The 18,896-nt window shown below is 53.4% G+C and overlaps 9 protein-coding genes across 9 annotated transcripts; 6 read left to right on the top strand and 3 right to left on the bottom strand.

The window, feature by feature from the left end:
- Positions 1-1,505: 1,505 nt before the first annotated feature.
- Positions 1,506-2,638, top strand: N656DRAFT_839760 (uncharacterized protein; the record flags this gene model as incomplete). Its single annotated transcript, XM_064818912.1, has 3 exons — positions 1,506-1,533; positions 1,594-2,067; positions 2,121-2,638. 3 exons carry the CDS (start codon positions 1,506-1,508, stop codon positions 2,273-2,275), a joined length of 657 nt encoding a protein of 218 aa, XP_064665994.1. The 3' UTR covers positions 2,276-2,638.
- Positions 2,579-3,591, bottom strand: N656DRAFT_784180 (proteasome maturation factor UMP1). The gene is made up of 2 exons (XM_064816110.1): positions 3,462-3,591; positions 2,579-3,381 (listed from the first exon to the last, which is right to left on the bottom strand). Exons 1-2 carry the CDS (start codon positions 3,462-3,464, stop codon positions 2,908-2,910), a joined length of 477 nt encoding a protein of 158 aa, XP_064665993.1. The 5' UTR covers positions 3,465-3,591; the 3' UTR covers positions 2,579-2,907.
- Positions 3,592-3,937: 346 nt separating this feature from the next.
- N656DRAFT_718037 (P-loop containing nucleoside triphosphate hydrolase protein) lies at positions 3,938-5,935 on the top strand (the record flags this gene model as incomplete). Its single annotated transcript, XM_064812246.1, has 1 exon — positions 3,938-5,935. The coding sequence occupies one exon, from the start codon at positions 3,938-3,940 to the stop codon at positions 5,933-5,935; it is 1,998 nt and encodes a 665-aa protein (XP_064665992.1).
- Positions 5,936-6,544: 609 nt separating this feature from the next.
- On the top strand, positions 6,545-7,159 carry N656DRAFT_676736 (uncharacterized protein; the record flags this gene model as incomplete). The annotated part of the gene is made up of 2 exons (XM_064810498.1): positions 6,545-6,765; positions 6,991-7,159. Coding segments are annotated over 2 exons (390 nt in total), but the record flags the coding sequence as incomplete, so codon positions are not given.
- A 2,407-nt stretch (positions 7,160-9,566) lies between these two features.
- Positions 9,567-10,366, top strand: N656DRAFT_784178 (uncharacterized protein). Its single transcript, XM_064816109.1, has 2 exons — positions 9,567-10,217; positions 10,289-10,366. The coding sequence occupies exon 1, from the start codon at positions 9,633-9,635 to the stop codon at positions 10,179-10,181; it is 549 nt and encodes a 182-aa protein (XP_064665990.1). The 5' UTR covers positions 9,567-9,632; the 3' UTR covers positions 10,182-10,217; positions 10,289-10,366.
- Positions 10,367-10,454: 88 nt separating this feature from the next.
- On the bottom strand, positions 10,455-11,150 carry N656DRAFT_673942 (glycosyltransferase family 32 protein; the record flags this gene model as incomplete). The annotated part of the gene is made up of 1 exon (XM_064810463.1): positions 10,455-11,150. A coding segment is annotated over one exon (696 nt), but the record flags the coding sequence as incomplete, so codon positions are not given.
- Positions 11,151-12,501: 1,351 nt separating this feature from the next.
- Positions 12,502-13,992, top strand: N656DRAFT_428057 (uncharacterized protein). Its single transcript, XM_064809622.1, has 3 exons — positions 12,502-12,505; positions 12,577-13,599; positions 13,660-13,992. The coding sequence occupies exons 2-3, from the start codon at positions 12,891-12,893 to the stop codon at positions 13,872-13,874; spliced, it is 924 nt and encodes a 307-aa protein (XP_064665988.1). The 5' UTR covers positions 12,502-12,505; positions 12,577-12,890; the 3' UTR covers positions 13,875-13,992.
- Positions 13,953-16,125, bottom strand: N656DRAFT_784174 (carbohydrate-binding module family 35 protein). Its single transcript, XM_064816108.1, has 3 exons — positions 15,453-16,125; positions 15,299-15,387; positions 13,953-15,234 (listed from the first exon to the last, which is right to left on the bottom strand). Exons 1-3 carry the CDS (start codon positions 15,724-15,726, stop codon positions 14,110-14,112), a joined length of 1,488 nt encoding a protein of 495 aa, XP_064665987.1. The 5' UTR covers positions 15,727-16,125; the 3' UTR covers positions 13,953-14,109.
- Positions 16,126-16,596: 471 nt separating this feature from the next.
- Positions 16,597-18,855, top strand: N656DRAFT_801798 (uncharacterized protein; the record flags this gene model as incomplete). Its single annotated transcript, XM_064818169.1, has 3 exons — positions 16,597-17,069; positions 17,138-18,707; positions 18,817-18,855. 3 exons carry the CDS (start codon positions 16,597-16,599, stop codon positions 18,853-18,855), a joined length of 2,082 nt encoding a protein of 693 aa, XP_064665986.1.
- Positions 18,856-18,896: the final 41 nt, after the last annotated feature.

Below are 18,896 nucleotides of genomic sequence, written 5' to 3'. Positions count from 1 at the left end.
ACAGTACGGCCTGCCTCCTTTGGCGTACCTGCTGCAATGGTTAGATCGCTACAATCTGTGTGCTGACTCCGCGTCATTTCTCCTGTGGCGTAACGCGAAGGGAAACTGGTTCACAAGGGGTGATAGCACGGCAGGATACCGCAAGGCAGTTGGCATCCGTTCCGTGAAAGCCAAAGCTGGATGATACCCTGGGCCTGTCGGAAGCTAATCGCGTGAGGTACCTTCAGTTTCTCATGGCTATGGCAGCACAATGTGCTACATACGTAATTCACTGCAGTGGCCTACGTGGTGTGAAACAAAAATCTTACTGCTGTGTTTGTGTACCCGTCGGATGGGTGCAATAAGGGCGGTCTTGAGAAGCAGCACGGGGAGGGATCCTGACCTGAGGGTTCGATTGATAATGGGCCGAATCGGGAAATGCCGAATGGACCGAAAGCCTGGAAAGCGAGTTTCTACGAAATTGCTGTATATGAGCATAAAGCGAGTAGCAGCACCCAACGAGGCATTTCGTCTGTGTATAGGTGAACAGATCTATGTAGCCTGCCTGCGGGTTTCGAGCTGCTCTTCAAGACGGTCTACTAGGGCACCGCTGGATGCAAAGTTCGAGAAGCTTTTGAGAATGCGTCATGAACTCCACCGCGACTGAGCTTGTGGCCCGTGCGTTAGTGGAGTCTCACCGAGCTGAGCGCTGAGCGGTGGGCCTTCCCCAATATCAAGCCATGCCCACAGCAGCCGTTTCCAAAGCGTCCCCGGGAGATCACCTGGCAGGTGTTCCACAATCCTCAGCCATCGACCGCAACTCCTGCCAAGCCTTCTTTCCTATTTCCTTTCCCGCTGCAAACGACCTCTGGCGCTTGAACGGCTGGCTGCTAATGAAAATTCTGGTATCACGTTCTTCTGGTGCCAACAGATGTTCACTTGTTCCGTCCTTCGCTGATTGCGCCAATCCCGAGTTGTTGCTGGAGCGAAGGGAAGAAATATTGGGCTGACGAGCAGGCCGTTTCATCTTCGCTCGCGGCCCGTTCAATTCACTGCGCGCGTCGCGTCATAGATCTCGCTCTTTTGGCTTGTTTCCTTTGCATCGAATCCGGTCGCTTTGTATCGGTAGCCGATTCCTAGTCCGGCATCCCCACTGCACCGTCAAGATTCTAGACTGCGGCATAGCGACTCCCGTCTACCCGGCTCCTAGTAGTCTCACCCTATCTGCCTGTCAGCCGCTAGGTGCTTCGTGTCTTGGACGGAAGAAGGGGGAGATAAGGACACGATCGCCCACCGTCGACCGGTCATCCCTTCGCTAACGTGAGGCACCGCTTTTGGATTGTCGGAAGCCGGCAGCCAATCCGTACCCGTCGCAGTGGGTGACTCGCTGCCCTTGTATCTTGGATTTTTATTGTTTGGAATCGGGGTTCATCGTTGTGATTTGGAGTGCCCAGGCGTCCCACTTCTTCGCTGTCGCACCATTACTCTGACCGTCGGTTCTCTTCCCGCTGTCTAGGCCTGCGACCATGGCGGACGGTTTCCAGACTAGTGGCGGTCAATCGGGGGGTCAAAACGCACAACAGCCTACGCGCCCGATACCGGTAAACGACATAGAGGACGAAACATCAAACGAGCAGACACAGGACAAACAATCAGCGGATGAGACGGCTGCCCAACAGGCCACTACAAGCACCGACGCCGATGCATCGTCTAAGGGAAAAGAGAGGGACGAACCTCCCCCGCCGGTCGAGAAGCAGAGGGAGGGGGATTCCTTGTCAATAGAACCCTCTGACCTGCCGCCGCCCGCAATCCCGCACGATACACCCGTCTGTACCATCACACTTCTCCTCCCGACAGGGGCTCGGCATCCCTACAGACTAGATGAGAAATACCTCGCGAAGCGCAACGTCGAGATTCCGGACGTCACGGACTCGGGTGCCAAAGACCCGTTCAGCATTTCCGTATATAAACTGAAGGAGTTGATATTGAGAGAATGGCGTGAGGAGTGGGAGGGTAAGCCGGCGAGTCCCAGCAGCATCAGGTTAATCCATTTTGGAAAGTTGTTGGACGACAAGGAGCAGTTGAAGAGTGAGTGCGGACCCTTGGCATTCTGCAGAGAGATTGACTGACCGCTTGAGCAGAGTACCAGTTTAGCATAGACAGCCCAAATGTTGTGCACATGTCGGTACGGCCGGCTGAGATGCTGGAGGAAGAGGAGGCCGGCAAGGGGGGTAAGACCAGCAGCCGGGAAGGAAGACCCCGCGAAGGAGGCGGTGGGTGTTGCGTCATCTTATAGTTGGCCAAACGCTGCTGGACGGCCTGCTCTAAAGAAGCTCTACCTGTCTGAGCCCTGGTAGCGTAGTGCTGCTGCGGATGGAGAACATTGGGCTGCCATCTTGGCGTATTGTGTTGGGCTTCTTGCCCTTTGGGACATTGGATTGCATTTATGCGGCAGGGAGCTGGGTTGGACTCTCTTATACGAAGACGTTTTTGAGTTTCATCCGGGTAGGAATCGGGTTCGGCGTTTTGTGCTCGTATAAGTGTCCAAGTGATTGAATGTTAGGATGGGAGGAACCCAATTCTCTGGTGAATCGCCGTATTGCTTCTTGGCTAGCTGTAAGGCTATCGTCTGCAACATAACTTTGAGTTTGCTGATCTTGACGTTACCCGTTCACACGTGTATTTTGTTGCTTGCTCTGCAAGATAAGGAGATGCCGTCAAGTCAGAAGATTGCCGTCAACACTGCGTCCCAACCTTTCTCGCATTCGTAGTGTATTGTCGTGCTGGACCTTGATTCCATGGACTTGAATAAGGTACTGTACACAATTGCCGATCCAACGGTCTCAAAACCGCCCCGGTTGTACCCGAGAGCGTGCTGGGCCGTCGGACAGCAATCCCATCGATTCGCCACCTAAAGCATCTCGCCTATTACGCAGGCGGTTGCATCTTCAACTTCCTCTCGATTTCATCATGGATCCCCACCGGCGCCCTCAACTCCTCTCCAGTGAAGACATCCTCCCACGTGATTGTGTCGTCCCTGCCGCTCAGAATCTCCTCATGCACGCTGCCCAGCCCGCCGGACGTCCCGCCTAGCGCCATGGGTTTCCACTCGCCCTCGCGCGTGATCTTGAGCTCCATCCCGCGGCGGATGGGCTCCGCGATGCCGTACGTCCGCCGCAGCGTCTCCATGCGCAGCGCCTCGCGCGTCGCCTCCCACGACTTGAGCCGCGCCTCGAGCGGGTGTGCGGACGTCGGCTTGTTCTCGGCGGCGCTGTACGGCGACGGCCCAACGCCCGCCCGCAGCGTGTCGTGCAGTCCCGGCGCCGACGGTGCGCCCGCTGTCCGCTCAGCGATGTGGCTGAACGAGTTCAGGTGGCCCTCGGCGGGGACGATGCGGAGTGACTGTTTGGAGAGCGGGATGGGTTAGTGGGTTGGTCTTGTCGACTTGCGCACTGGAGGGATTGTGAGCAGGAGGAACGTACCATCGTGAAGGTTGGCTGGAATATGCAGGTGATTGGTGATGATGTATCGTTTTTGCAGCTCGGCCTATGACGGATTCGTGTCGGGCACTCTCTGTTGTGGCAGTTTGTACCAACAGATTGGCGATGCGAGGGGGGTCGTGACAAGGCGTAAGTCGAAGCACAGAAGCTTGGGTTGAGGCAGTTGCTCAAGGCTGCAGTAGCCTTGCGTTCCGGGGTCAGCTCCTTGTCTCCAGGCGCCAACGGGCCGCGTGAGCAGCCATTAAGGCAAAGGTTGGATTATGTAATATTTGGCAATTAGCCTGCACTAACCGTTTAAGGTAATAATTAGGTACTCCTAAGGAGTTCCACCACAGCCACTGTTGCCGCTTCGAATTATCTCCGAATTTATTAGCGACGATCAGGTTCTCGTTTGACTCACTGTTCGATTTCAACAGCATCATGGCCGTCCAAGAGGTTGCTGGACCTCAATTGGCAGGATGCGTATCCCAAATATTCCTCCTCCCATAATTCGAATCGCCAATGGCACCTTTTACCGGCACCAACCGGGCACAGTCTCGACGGGACATACACATGCACACTCACATCCAAACCCGGCGCTTTTCAAGGGCTTGAGCTTTGAACTTCCTTCACGAAGCGAGACTCCCCACAACTGGGCTATCGCTGGGCCGTCACTCTCTGGGAAGACTACCTTCCTTCACATTCTTCGTGGCCAGCACCTGTGTTTCCCGCCGACCGCCCGCTCTTTTCCGTACCTCAGCACCGATCAGGTATCGCACCGGCTGAAGTCGCCGGCGCTCGCGATCCAGTATGTTGGCTTTGACGCGAATGGCGAGGGTGGGCTTGGCCCAGCCGCCTCTGCCTACTTATCGGCGCGGTACGAGTCGCGGAGAGAGATCACCGACTTCTCACTCAGGGACTTCCTCCTGGGCAACATGCAGCTGAACCCTTCCAAGCTTCCCGGAGACGAGGGTGTGGACTCGAAGCTGTTTGAGCGCGTGGTTGTCGACCTTCGGCTCGAGAGCCTGCTGGATCTTCCCGTCTCGTTCCTGTCGAACGGGCAGGGCAGAAGGGCGCGCATTGCTCGGGCCCTGCTGACGAACCCCGAGGTCCTGTTGCTGGATGAACCGTTCATGGGCTTGGATCCGCCCACCGTCGCTGGGCTGAGTCCGCTACTACATTCCCTCGCCCAGAAGGCGAGCCCGCGTTTGGTGTTGAGCGCCAGGCCGCAGGATCCGTTACCTGAGTGGATCACGCATCTAGTGTACCTCAGGACAGATTCGCAGGTTGGAGTTATGGGTGACAAAGAGACCGTTCTAGATGGACTGAGGAAATACGTACGACGTGTCCAGAATGGTGGTCCAGAGGATGAGGCCCTCCCTGTGCATGCTCTGGGTGAAATGGGCCGAGTGCTCACGAAAGACGGCATTGTGGGCGAGTCACTGGGCGAGGAATTCTCCATCAGCATTGCTCATGGAGTCGTTGAGAAGCCTGTTGCGGACAGGGTCTTAGGAGAACCTCTTGTTGAGATGCAGGGCTGCAGAGTCAAGTATGGAGATAAGGTGGCGCTGGGCAACTGGACCGAGGAGCGAGATGGGAAGCCGATAGGTGGGCTCTATTGGACTGTCCGGAGAGGAGAGAGGTGGGGGGTCTTTGGCCCCAACGGCTCCGGAAAGACCACAATCGTCTCACTTCTCTGTTCCGACCATCCACAGACCTACTCTCTGCCGATCAAGCTCTTCGGTCGCAGCAGATTGCCCGAGCCTGGTTCCGGGCAGCGCCCGCTGACTTACTGGGACATCCAGTCCCGTGTCGGACACTCTAGCCCCGAGATTCATCAGCATATGCCGCGCAATCTGACGGTCCGGCAAGTTCTTGAAAGCGCGTGGGCAGACACTTTTCGCAGCAAGCCCAATCTTGACGACGTTGCCAAAGAACAAGTCGAGGCCACGCTTAAGTGGTTTGAGCAAGAACTCAACCCCGCCTTTGCTAAGCTGCCGTCCCCGGAGAGCTCATCAGCTGTGTCTGTTGGGTGGGCGAGCGACTATATGTTTGGGGAGCTGTCATTCAGCGCTCAGCGCATCCTACTCTTCCTTCGGGCAATCGTAAAGCATCCGGACATTGTGGTCCTCGATGAGGCGTTCAGTGGCATGGATGATGCTGTACGGGACAAGTGCATGCTTTTCTTAGCTTCCGGGGAAGAAAAAATGTACGCGTCAGGCTCCGGCAGCCGCCCACGCACTAGGTCGGCGGTGATCCCGAGTCCAGCGGCGGAGTCCGGGAAGGTGAAAGTGAAGGGCCTTTCGGACCAGCAGGCCTTGATTTGTATCAGCCACATCAAGGAAGAGGTGCCTGATTGTGTGAGGGAGTGGCTCTGTCTCCCGGAAGCCAATACGGGTAAGCCGGCAAGGTTTGGGCGGCTGGATGGCCCGCTGAGGACCGACTCCAGACGATGGGCAGAGATTTGGGGGCTTTGAAAGGGAGCTCGCTCGGATAGAGACTACCTACTAGTACCTCAGCCGTCACCGTCCTGGTCGCCCCTAGAGATCACCAGAAGCAAATCGTCAACATATACCCTAGCGCAGGAGAACCCGAGAAGGCTTCTACTTTCTAGCATAGAAGGTTAAAGCACGTGGGTAAAAACAGTGAAGTTGAACTGTCTGAGTCAATCCATCATTAAGCCAGCTAGAGCGCTGTTTTTGATCCGTTGGACAGCCCTGGATACCGGTGTAGGCCGACAAGGAGGGACGGGGGGTAACACTCAGTATGTATATACATGCCGGAGAACCCCTCGCACAGCCGCACTTAGGCACACCAAATTGCCTTGGAAATTCCTCCACACCTGAGCAAGGGACTCAGCTTTCCTCCCGTCGTTGCGCACAATTTACAGCCCGCAAAGAACAGATCCAAGCACTCTGTTCATCCGTTGAAAATACCTGGGCTGCCCGAAGGGCCATCATAGGACAAGCGCCAAACTCGCCCTTACTTCAGTAAAGTCTCGCTGAAAGCCTCTATCCTGACCTCGTGCGATCACCATGGATTCCTTCGCTGGAAAATCCCCCCATCGACCATTGTCGCCCTTAGACCCATCAGAAATCCGCCTTCTAAAGCTATATCAGGGCGAGCTTGACGACGAGGTCCGCTGCGAGCTTCAGCATGTTTCCCTAGCAGCAACGCCGGTATATGACTACATCGCGCTTTCCTACGTCTGGGGAAACCCAGAGATAACTGCTCCAATACTTCTGTGCGGAGAGAAATATCCTGTCACCACCAACCTGCACTCTTTCCTCCGACACGCACAGAATATGTTGTTATCCGTTTCCCAAAGCCTCCCGTCAGTGTTCCGCCGGCAAAGCAGCTTGCTCATTCATACCATTGTTCGAGGAGTCATCGAGGATGTTTGCTTTTGTGAACCCTTCCCATTCCAAGGCGACCATTTCAGGTCGTCAATTATACAACGTCGAGTCTTGAATGCATTAGCTCGCATGGCAACGCGCCACAGTTCTCTTGGGGGCGAGGAGATCTTCGACAGCTCGCAAGATCCCGGCCTAGATCGCTGCCATCTATACATGTGGATAGATGCACTGTGCATCAACCAGCAGGACCTGAATGAGAGAAGCCAGCAAGTTGGCAGAATGATGGAAATCTATGAGCATGCATCGTCACTTTTTGTTTGGCTAGGGGAGCCTACGAAATATGTCTCAGACATAACACCGGCTCTTGATCTAATCAACGAAGTAGGGCAACTCGCGCAGCAGAAGCGCTCTCTCTTCTCTGAACGCGAGGATACATCCGGTCTGGATGAGTTTCTGGAAGATGTTGCTGCACCAGACTTTGTCAATCCACGACGCTACGCACTTGACCAACTTCAACTGATACTGTGCGACGTCTGGTTCACCAGGGTCTGGATCATTCAAGAACTTGCATCAGCAAGTCTCAACACACGTGTGACAGCCTTGCTAGGATTCACGCGTGTTGCATGGGAAATCTTCTTGAAGATCATTGCCCGGCAGCGCCGCACATGGCAGAGTCACATACTCCTTCCAGAAGAATCTTACTTTCTGTCAACAACTGGAACCTCTTGAGGTTGGATCGTATTTGGACGAATTATTAGGAATCACGAACGGTTGCGACTGGCAGTGATTTTGGAGGCAAAGGCCCAACCTTTGCCCTTGCACACGATCTGAACGCTTTTTTGCAGCTTTCTTGCGGAGCATTCAAGGCGACCGATCCGCGGGACCACCTCTATGCTCTCCTGGGTCTTTTGGGCCAACGTCGGGTTCCCCATGAGCTGTGTCCGGACTACAGTCTTCCCATCGAGCGGGTATACCATGAATATGCATCATTCCTACTGAAGCATACCAAGGATCTCCGAATCTTAGAGTTTCTACGGCGAGATATTACCGGAGTGCCTAGCTGGGTGCCCGATTGGCGCTTCTTTCGGGCGAAGATGGGCGAGCACGAGCCCCTCAAGGTTGGTGCCCCATGCTTGGAATTCTCGGAAGATACAGAGAAGATGAAAGTTGAAGGTGTCCAACTCGGACGAGTTGCAATTGTTATTCATTTGACACACTTGACAACGATGGCGGGAGATTTGGCAGATCTGCCGGCATTGGATGGTCCGAGAGCTGAGGAGCAGTTTTTGGGTATTATTCGAGCCTTTCAAACAATGAAGAGGGTATGCCTGCAGAGACTGGAAGAATTCATGCCCTCAGTCTCATCAGATAAATTCTTGGTCCGTTGGATACAGTTCTGGAGCTTGACGGATGACAGCATCAGTCGCATGATGAAGACGAAAGTAGATCCTGCAGCCTTCACGACTGCCCTGAGCTTGTTAGAGGGGGAGCTGGAATTAAGCCAGGATTATGGATGGGCGGAACATATGCTCCTGATAATTGATGCGGAAATGGCGGGCATGTCGTTAGGACGCATCGCGGTTCTGGATTGTGGGAACATTGTTTCAATCTCCCGACTGGACGAGTCGATTCTTTCAGGAGACATTGTTTGCATGCTGAAAGGGGCTAAGTCGCCTACTGTTCTTCGTCCAGCAGGGGAACACTTCACTTTTGTCAGCTGCTGCGGGAGGACGTCTTTCCGGGTGGAAGATCCCGATGAATCGTTTTACAGTCGATTCTCGGCGAAGAGATTCACTTTGCGGTGAGCAAAGGGAAGGCACAAGGCCCTATCGAGTTCTAGGATCCTATTAGGAGGATTGACCTATATAATTGTAACGTTGAGCACGATGGCGGATGGGTCCAATCCATCCATGGCCTACCTGTGTATTGGCAAGTTGACAGCTGCCCATTGGCTTCCAACCCTGATATCTTACACGGTTACTATATCGCATGTCTGGGGTGTCCATTCCGTCGATGAACAAGAGCTCTTCAATTTTTAGAGCTAGAGGATTGCCAGAGCAAGACTGAGAGTCACCAGACACTGAACTGGCCATATCAGGAGATTCAAGGCTCGGTTGTCTCTCCTAGTTTCTGTACCGATGGGCACTACCTAGAGTCCTAGGTAGGCAGTAAATCGATCTTAAGCTAAGGTGTGTCCTCGTAACCATGATCGGATGCCGACTTGAGAATGCTTGTCCGCTCAAAAGAACGGAAACTAAACGCCGAAGGCTGAGGGGCATTTGCGTGATGATCGGACTCGGCCACTTGTATAGGCATTTGTAAGCTGGCCGGCGGATGTATGGGACCAAGCGCCCGCCAAGTCGGGCATCTTACATTGGTATTGCCGTATTAATAATGGAAATGTGATCCGACCGCCTGAAAATATTCCTAATTGGTTTGGTATTGAGGACCATGGGACGTTGTGAATGGCTCTAGAGACCCTTCATCCGTCTGTTTCGGCCTCGGAGGCGCGGCGACTTTCACCGAGAAAGGAAGAGGAAGTGACGACGGCCAAGGAGCGGTGATATGGATTGGAACGACTACTTCAAGTTTGATTAGAGCTGGTTCCGGCGTCATGGCCACTTCGTACAAAAAGGGGGCACTTCACTCCGTTTCTGAGTTGAGGTAGCCATCAACAGTCTCCGAGTCATCAGTCCGATATCAAGTCTCACATCAGAATCGCCCGTCGACGGCTACTAGTATTTATTTGACTGCAACCCCGACAACAGCGAGGTTCACGCTTGACTAGTACAGTAGCCTACGAAGCAAAACGGCCAAGATGTCGACCATCTCTTATTACGATACCGCCATTGACCTAAACAAAAAGGCGCTCAAGACCCTTCTTGTCATCATGAAGAGAGCCCAGGAGCATCCCGATGCGGCTTCTCTACCCTCAATTCGCCTGTACGAGGACATGCTCCCATTCAGCTACCAAGTACGAGCTGTCTGCTATTGCAGCGAGATGGCCGTTGATCGTCTCGCCGGTCAACCGGGCAAGCCGCTGCCGCCCAAGGGCCGACCCGACGAGGACGAGTCAGAGAAGACCATGGACGAGCTGATCGCACACGTCGAGGAGGCGCTCGCACTGCTGGACACCGTCACACACGAAGAACTGGATGGAGCGGCGGACAGGACGACCGAGGTTACGGGAGCGGTTGGAACGGCTTACATGACGGCGAAGCAGTACGTCCTGGATTACAGCATCCCGAATGTGATGTTCCACCTCAACATGGCCTATGCGATTCTGCGGGCGAAGGGCGTGCCGCTGGGCAAGATGGATTACTTGGCCGAGTTTGTCAAGGAGTTCTTCCCCGCTATAGTGGGTTGAATTGCGGAGGATGTATCTATAAAATCTAGGGTGATGCTATATACCTATACCATGATTAGCCGTACTTGGCGAACTATCTAGCAGGGAGGTGGGGTATCTCTTCTGACATTAGGACGACATTATTGACAACATACTGTCAACGTTATGGCCATTGAGGTGCCTAGAAAGGTGTCATGTTGTTCTCCACGCGCCTTTGAACATGTGCCTGACCAAACACTTGCGACTGGTGGCAAGTCCCCAGCGCAAACCCCAACTACACAGATAGTCGGCCCTGAAGCTGAGAACCGGCATGACTGCTATATCTCGATAGTACCTCGGCTCGTCCATGCCTTGGAGGTCAGACAGGCCGGTGACAGTGGCGTCAAGCTCTTTTATCCCCGCCAAGACAACCTCGGACCACGCTCTCGGGCCGGAAAGCTGCAAGACATCTTCGTCGCCTAAGCGCACCTGGTCCAGGGTCGTCCTTTGCTCCTGGGCCAGATGTTTCAAGGCCTCGATGGTGCGGTTGACCATGCGATGCAGGATGGGGTGATTCGGAGCGGCCGCGATCGTCCACTGGCAGAACTGGACCGGGTAATCTGGGAAGCCGGGACCATGATCCCTCGAGCTGTCCGACTCCAGGCCGATAATTATTGCTGCATCGCGCCGCTTGTGCTCGGGGAGCCAGTCCTCGGGACCCACGAGGGGCTGCGTGTCCAGATCGGTGTATATGCCCCCGTGAGTGAGGAGGAGTAGGTACCGTAAGAAGTCCGACTTGGCCCCTGGATTCTTGAGCGCATGATACGTCTGAGCAATCTCGGGCCGGGACGTGAAGGTGGTGTTGATGAATTGGTCTGCCTCGAGCGTGTTGAGCAGCGAGTATGCGTAACCGGGCGTCATTGAGATCCACTCGGACGCAAAAAGTGCGCGCTTGTCAAGATCCTCAGCATGGGGAGGCGAGAAGAAGATTTGCCATATTTGACGAGGGATCGGGGTGTCGAATGCTGCTAGTAGCGGCCGACGGGCGCCCGTCCGGATGGTTGTGTTCGGGAGGAGCGTTGAGGCCAGAAGCAATTCGACAGTCACGAGACTCAAAATGAGCGCGACGAAAATTCGTGCAAGTCGACTCCACGGCCACGCGTGGGATCGATACATCATCATGATGGCCCCAGCTTGCGATGCATAGACTCTGCGAGCTTGACAAGGAAATAGGTGGTCGGCGAGCAGGTATTGGAAGTATCATTTAAAGGGCGTCGTTGAACTTGATGTACGGAGTATGAATTATTGTACTTGTAGATATCCGTACAAGCAAGGTACAGTAAATTGAAGGTAGCAACTAGCAAGGGGTTAGGCGAAGTGGCGACCCGCGTCGAGGCTGATACAGTGTCTCCACTACGAATCAATGCTCATCTTCTGGGCACCGCAGGATTAATGTAACATGATCTTAAGGTGTTAAAAACATGACTGCATATCAAGCTTGCATCGTGCTGCTTATGTATTAGAGTCTGAGGTCCAGGCGCACCAATCTGGGGCTGACTTTAGGGGCAGGATGACCACCATCGCTAAATCCAAAGAAAAAAAGTCCGAAAACGAACAAACAAAATGGGAAAGGACCTGCCCGCCTATGATCCGTTGGTGAATTTAGCGAAGCGCCGTGGCTGACTCTGGCGTTTTCAGCCTCCTGAGCCCTGTCAAACCCAATCTGCTTCATAGTTATCCGTACCTATTGTGTAGTCCGAATATCCACCAGGCTATTATAATAACCCTTTGCCCGAATCAGGGGGCAGTGCTCATACTCAGCCTCATACATGCCTTGGCAGTGTGGGACTCACACCTATCCTAACCCTTAGCTCATTGCATTCACACGCAGAGCGATCTACTGTACCATACCCACCCCGCCATCTACAATCAAATTCATCGCAGTCAATTGTCGCCATCAATCCGTCGAACTACATATTGCTTCATCGCGATCAAATATCTTTCTACGGAAGAGTAAAGGCGCGACTTTGAATGTCTCCCAATTGAAGTTCCAAACTTCCTCCAGCTCAGTGAGTCCGCTTCTCCTAGCTACATGCAGGTTGAGCAACTTGAGCTTCGAGCCTGAATATACAGAAGTTCAGAACTACCTCGGAGGGTTCTAGGCCGTCCGCAATGCGTGCTTTGACTCCTCTCCTTGCCGAGATCATACTCTAGGTCCTGATGAGGCACGTATTCACGTACACACATAGTACAGTACCAACCTCAGCTACCTTACTCAGTTAGTAGCCATCGAATATCGTTACCTTAGTTTGGACGACGTCCTTACCGATACCTTCCATTCCCTCGGCTTCGTTGGATTATTTGAGGTACTACCCCGTCATCACATCGTGTATGCACATCATACGTGGAACAACCACTGATCATACACACTATGCAGCTCATAGGACAGAGAAGCGAGGAGAATGTACGGTTATGTACAGTACGTGTAACCTACCTGCAGGCAGGCAGCAGTCATTAGTGCATGCAGTGTCTGCCTAAGGTAACCTGAGCTGCTGTGCAACCAGTCCCTTCGTCCAGAAGCGAGCCTCACTTCATTGCTTTCAAATTTTGTCTTTCCTGCTCTTCCTTGAAGGAATCTTCGGCCTACGTGACCATGATCACTCCTCACAGGTCCAACCTGACACTGGGGGCCTATCTATTGGGCACAATCTAAAGCGAGGTCTACCGTACGACAAAGGTCAAAGTCCGAGAATGACATCTTCTGAGGAGTCCAGTGATACCACTCACGGCAATGATGCGTGCGGCGCGGCATGGAGCTCGCTTGTGCGTCGCAGCTTGGAGGCGTGGCAAGCACTCGACGGGTCCGAGACGAACCTACCTGCAATTGCGGTGTCCGACTTGCAAGAGTACGCGACTCTAGATGCCTTCTTATCTGGAGTTGCCATGGGCAGCGGGATCTTCTTTTGGTTTTTCCAGCGGAGGGAACCATTCCTAGCACAAAAGACAATGGCCAAATGGAGCAAGGATCGTCTAGACGATTACATCCTTCTTCCAGCCATGATGGGTTTCGTGCTTCGGAGGGAATGCTTCTTCGTCAGCCACTTCTGGCAGTCGAAAGATGACCCTGATCCTGGCGGCAAATACTTGCGCCTTCATCAGAGAGAATTACGGCCACAGGCTTGGTCGTACATCTGGATCGATTGGACTTGTATGCCCCAAGAGCCCCGGACCAAGAGTGAAGAGGCATATTTCGAACGGGCTCTGCAACGCATGCCCTTCATCATTCAAAACTGCGGGTTTGCATGGTTCTACCCGCCCTTCGAACCACGGCTGTGGATCTTGTACGAAATCGCCCAATTCATCCTCACATGTTCCGGCGAGCTTCCGCCAGTTGAAGACATTAAAGAGTTTAGGGATCACGTCAATGAGATGGTCCAGACTGGGGTGCGCTCGACTCTGCGTAAGCACGGTTACAGATGCTCTTTCGACCGCGACAAGGAATTCCTTACCTCCTGCCTAGAGCTTCTCGTTCTCTTGAAGAGACTACCCGTCGACATTATCCAGTTAAGGCGGATTGTGGATTCCCTCACTTGGTTTAGTCCTACGGCCTCCCTATTTACGCCGACCCCGAACGGTTGGTTGGAGATCCATCGGGACAAGGGGACGTTGCGTCTAGGAGATGATGAATACTCTTTTACGCCATTTCCTACATGGGTAAGCTGGCTCCTGTCGTGACCGCTCTTCATTCTAGTACTAAGTAAGCATATTGATGCCAAACAGCAAAACGGTAAATTCTCTACTACGAATCCCAAGCCCCAACCAAGCACCACACCTGCATAGCAATACTTATTTATCATGCTGCGGAAAGGACCCTGAGCTCTGGTTAAGTCTGGTCAATCTCTCAGAAACTTTCGGTTATGTATGGATGTCTGGTATTCATGCTACACCTATAAGCCTTTTCACTTTCTCCTTAACGCTTTCCTTTGTCCTCCTCAGGCGGATACACGACGATCTTGTCCAGATCAGCCCCTTTATAGTCAAATCCGTTCCACAGCCCACCGACGGTGATCGTATTCTTCTTGCCCTTCTCCAGCGTCAAAAGCAGCGGCGTTGAGAGTATAATACCCTTGTGCGTGTCCCGCTGGAACAGCGTCTCGACCTTGTCCGTCTTGCCGTTGACCACGACGCTCGCAATCCGCCGCAGCTGCCACGAACCGCCAATCCGGTCAGGCGTGCCGCCCGGCTGATCGCCAAAGCCCATGTCGTCCGTGTTCTGGTAGTAGAATGATACCCACTGTGGCTTCCCGGTGCCCTCTATGCCCTCGAAGGTGACTGTGCTGTCGTTGCCGTAAATGCCCGTGGCAATGACACCCTTGCTCGCAAAGTTTGCCTCTTGCTTGAACGCGCCGCCCGACGTCCTGGCATCTGCGGCGAAGTACGTCGTGCCCTTGACGGGCGACCATTGGCCGGTCCTCACGTCCAGATCGTACACGTCGTTCCACACCAGCTTGAGCGTCTTTTTGTGGTCGTCAATCTCCATCGGCAGCCAGATGTAACGGCTCTCCCAGAGCGAGTTGGAATCCCACTGATCTCCGAGATACAGGTACGTTGTCTTCTTTTTGCCTTTGATGGTCAGGGTGAAGCCCGATTGGGAATTGAATGTCCGCGTGTTGAGAGGGGCCACCATGAAGGGCTGCGACCACGGCCCGGCGAGGGAGTCGGCTCGGAAGGCCACCACGTTGTTTGGTCGATAGCCCGTCTTGTGGCTCATGAGGGCGTAGTAGCTCTTGTCGGTCTGGACGATGGTGGGGGCTTCGAGGTCATACTTGTCGAAGCGGTGGATCACTTTGTCGAGTTCCGTCGTGTCCTCGTTGAAGGAAGTAAGGTAGACGTCTCGACCCTCCTTGCGGTCGCCGTTGGAATAAAGCGCATACGATCTTCCGTCTTTGTAGTCGGTGAAGATGCCAAAGTCTTGTGACCAGTTACCCAGGGGGGCGGTGGCGCTCACGAAGGTGTAGGGACCGGAGATATTCTGAGACCGGGCAAACCCTTGGAGCAGCAGGCCGTAGGTGGAATTGTCCGCGTGCCACCACATCTACTCTTGCACGTCAGTCCATTCACGGCACTGAGTGCGCGGTGAGCGCGCCTATTATACATACGTGGTACTCGTTGCTGACATTACTGTAAACCACCTTGGGCCGCTGGATGATATGGGAGGGCGAGATATAGGGGTGGCCCTCAACAGGGGCTGTGCCAGAGAGTCAGCACATTGCACGAACAGAATTCGTCCATAATTGCGGTTTGATCACAAACCCAGAGCAAGGCCGTGGCTCTCCCATGTTGCGAGGTCATCCGAGCTGTAGACTGAAACACCTCCACCTTCAGTCTGACCTTCAACCTTGTACTCGCCAAACAACCAGAACTTGCCCGTCTCCTTGTCGACCGTCACACATCCTGCATGGGCATTGACCAGGTTGCCGTCTGTGTCGTGCCACCTGCCGCCGGGGACGATATACTTGGCGACCGAGAGACCGGCAAAGAGTAGAGTGGTCAGGATTTTACTCCTAACGGTTGCCGTCAATTGCATCATGTCAAGATAGAAGCACTGAGCCCAGTTGGTGTTCAGTCAGTTGGCAACGAACTGAGCAGCGCAGATCGTAAATGAGTGAGCTGGTGACACCCAAAAGCCGATGTGAATTGGGGACAAGAAGACACAAGTCCTCGATGGTCGGATGGTTGAGCCATCATTCGCACCTCTCTACCCTATGTGCGGGTATTTAAGCATGGCGACCTTGGTTATCGGGCGGGTGGGTTAAGAGTCAAGACCATGTCCAATTCGTGGAAATTAAAAAGTGCAGTGACATCGCTGATTCCGTATGAGGAGGCGCCTAGGCGGCAGTCGCGAATAACATTAACCTGATGTTGGTTGAGCCGTTGAGGTATTCCATTCTCCCAAACATCCCAAAACCCTCGCACCTTTCTTTGGATTGTAGTCCGCACAGCTTCCAAAGCCGGTCAGGTTGAGCCTTAAGCGTACTTATCATGTAGGTGCAATTAGGTACCTACATAGGCGCTGTATGTATCATGTATGTACTTGTATGTACATGATACCTTCACATTCACAATTACACACTGTCACACTCACAAAACTGCAAGACCCCGCCCGGGTTATGGGCGTCCTAATGTCAACTTGAACCGGGAGACGGGATAAAATCATGTTCCACTGCAAATCCATCAGAGCCTGTATGGTGGTACTTGGCAAGCTCGAGGCAAGGTATTCATCGAGATCTGGAAGGCGAACCACCTATGCGTAAGCCTTCTGGCCTTAGGCAACAGTGCAGGAGCGAGCACTGGCTGATGTTCTACCCAAAGCGTTAGGCTCTCAGCTCGTCTCCTCGTCAACTGCAACCTCAGTCCTTGACTCCGCTCAATTTTGGTTTGGATCATAAGCGACAAGATGTCGGGGCTGGAGCCCCTGGCCGCCCTTGGGCTCGCCTGCAACGTTTTTCAAGTCGTCAGCTTTGCCGGTGAGATCTGGACCGTCTGCAAGGCCCTCTACGACGATGGGGAAGTGCGGCTCGGAGACTCGGACATCACAGGAAGCCTCGACGGTGTGGTAGATAGCCTCAACCGCGCGTTCCACCAGGTCGAGTCAAGTGTGACAACAATACCCTCAACATCATTGACTGATAACGATCGGGAGATCATCAAAATCGCTCGAGAATGCAGGAATGAAGGGATCTTCCTAAAAGGAGAGATCGACAAGTTGATTGACACCACCCAAACGAAGGGCAGAAGGGGGAAGTCTCTTCTGAAGGCCGTCAAGGTGGTACTAAGCTCTAGAATCAACGTCAAGAGATTGGGGAGGTCCGAAAAGACGTTGCGGATGCACCAGAAGACACTTGAGACAAGACTTCTCCTTCGGATATGGTGCGATTCCTGCGGCAGTCGGGTAGCTCCCTAGTTTTTATTGCCTACTGACATTGTTGTGCCCTCAGCGACAAGACGGACGCGGTAAAGCTCTGCCAGCAGGAGAGCTTCAACAACCTTGACTCCAGACTGCGCGCTTTCATTGCCGCCTTCTCAGAAGGCGAGACGCGGATTTCGGCGCTACTTAGCCAAGAGTCCAGTTCCATCAAAAACCACACAACGATCGAGACCAAGAAACTGGAAACGACCATCACGCAACTTGCTGCTGAATCCCGTGCTGGAATATCATACGACATTAGGAATCTAGAGGGCTCTTTTGTGCGGTCTACTTTGGATAGCACGGAGAAAGCTAGGCGGGAACGCCTGCTCAGAAGCCTAAAGTATGCCACCATGAATGAGCGGCGGAACCAGATTGCCGACCCTCACACTGAAAGCTTCCAATGGATCTTTGAGGACCCTCCGAACAGTGAAGCCTCCGAGTTAGGTTGGGACGATATCGAGGATTTCCACGATGCCAGAAAAAATGAAGAGGCTGTGAGGCTGGCCTCGTCTAATTTCCTCTCTTGGCTTGCATCTCCAGAGCAGCCACTGTTTTGGATCTCTGGGAAACCTGGGTCTGGCAAAAGCACACTCATGAAATTCCTGGTCCAAGATCCAAGGACCAAACAGCATCTCACATCGGGACTGGGCCCGACCCAGATCCTTTCGCATTTTATATGGAGTGCTGGCCAGCCGATCGAGGGCAGAATCAAAGGGATCCTCTGCTCACTCCTTTATCAACTCTTCGTAGCGGCCGAACCCAACTCGTTACAGTCGGCCTGTGAGACATTCCCCGAAATAACTAGAAAGGACACGCACTCCGACTGGTCGGACAAGGAACTCCAAGCAGTAGTGGAGTTCGTCATCCAGAGTTCATCCGTGAACTTGTGCATATTCCTTGATGGCCTCGATGAGGTGCACCCTTCAGATGGGCAGATCAGTTTGTTGAAGCTTGTAAAGGATCTGTGCAAGCTCCGTGGGCTCAAGGCTTGTGTTTCAAGTCGCCCAGAACCCATCCTGAAGCGCAATCTCAACGGCTTGCCAACATTCCGTATTCATGACCTGACGGCGCGGGATATACAAAGATACGCATCGAGCATGCTTCTACAGAGGTTCTCAAGCCATATCAACAGTCCAGATTCGAGTATATCGGCATATGACTTGAAGAAACTTCATCGCGAGCTATGCAACCGAGCTGAAGGTGTGTTCTTATGGGTTGCTCTGGCCCTGAGGAGCCTGCAAGATGGCTCCGAGAAAGGGGATAGCCTAGGCGACCTACATCGGCGCATACAACTTCTTCAGACAGATCTCAAAGACTTATTTGGGACTATGTGGGATCGATTGGGCGTCGATAAAGAGCTTTACCAGAAAGACGCTGCGATATATCTCAACCTTGTTTTGACCGCATCAAACATTATTGAGCGCGTACCGTGGAGGGAAACTGAGGATTATTCCTTCACCAACAGCTTTCCAATCCTTACCGTCCTCGACGTCGTCTTGGCCACGGACCCTGTCCTCACAGACGAGTTGCTCGCCGCAAATTCTGACGCAAGGTCTTCCCTCTCTCCGCTGTGCCGGGACCTGGCAAAGCGAATAGAGGTGCGTTGTGGAGGCCTTGTGGAGGTAACTGGACACAGCGATGAGTCGATGATGTCGTTATCAGTCGTATTCGTCCATCGGTCAGCAAAGGAGTTTCTGACCACTTCAGTCGAGGGCGATCGCCTTTTGCGGCAGGATACGTCAGTGAACGAGGACAGAGTATTTAACCTCGTCAAGGCCTGGATCGCC

Source organism: Canariomyces notabilis (assembly GCF_033297395.1).
Source record: "Canariomyces notabilis strain CBS 508.74 unplaced genomic scaffold N656scaffold_32, whole genome shotgun sequence".
Taxonomy (NCBI): Eukaryota; Fungi; Ascomycota; class Sordariomycetes; order Sordariales; family Chaetomiaceae; genus Canariomyces; species Canariomyces notabilis.
The sequence above is the reverse complement of the archived record's forward strand: the minus strand, read 5'-3'. Positions and strand labels throughout refer to the sequence as shown.

Bases quoted from the DNA above. Each gene is read 5' to 3' on its own strand.
- N656DRAFT_784174 (XM_064816108.1), bottom strand. From the start codon at position 15,726: ATGCAATTGACGGCAACCGTTAGGAGTAAAATCCTGACCACTCTACTC. The intron at 15,388-15,452 runs GTTTGTGATCAA...TCTCTGGCACAG, and splicing joins GAGCCACGGCCTTGCTCTGG to CCCCTGTTGAGGGCCACCCC. The intron at 15,235-15,298 runs GTATGTATAATA...GTGCAAGAGTAG, and splicing joins ATGTCAGCAACGAGTACCAC to ATGTGGTGGCACGCGGACAA.
- N656DRAFT_784178 (XM_064816109.1), top strand. From the start codon at position 9,633: ATGTCGACCATCTCTTATTACGATACCGCCATTGACCTAAACAAAAAG.
- N656DRAFT_428057 (XM_064809622.1), top strand. From the start codon at position 12,891: ATGACATCTTCTGAGGAGTCCAGTGATACCACTCACGGCAATGATGCG. The intron at 13,600-13,659 runs GTAAGCACGGTT...CCTCCTGCCTAG, and splicing joins TGGGGTGCGCTCGACTCTGC to AGCTTCTCGTTCTCTTGAAG.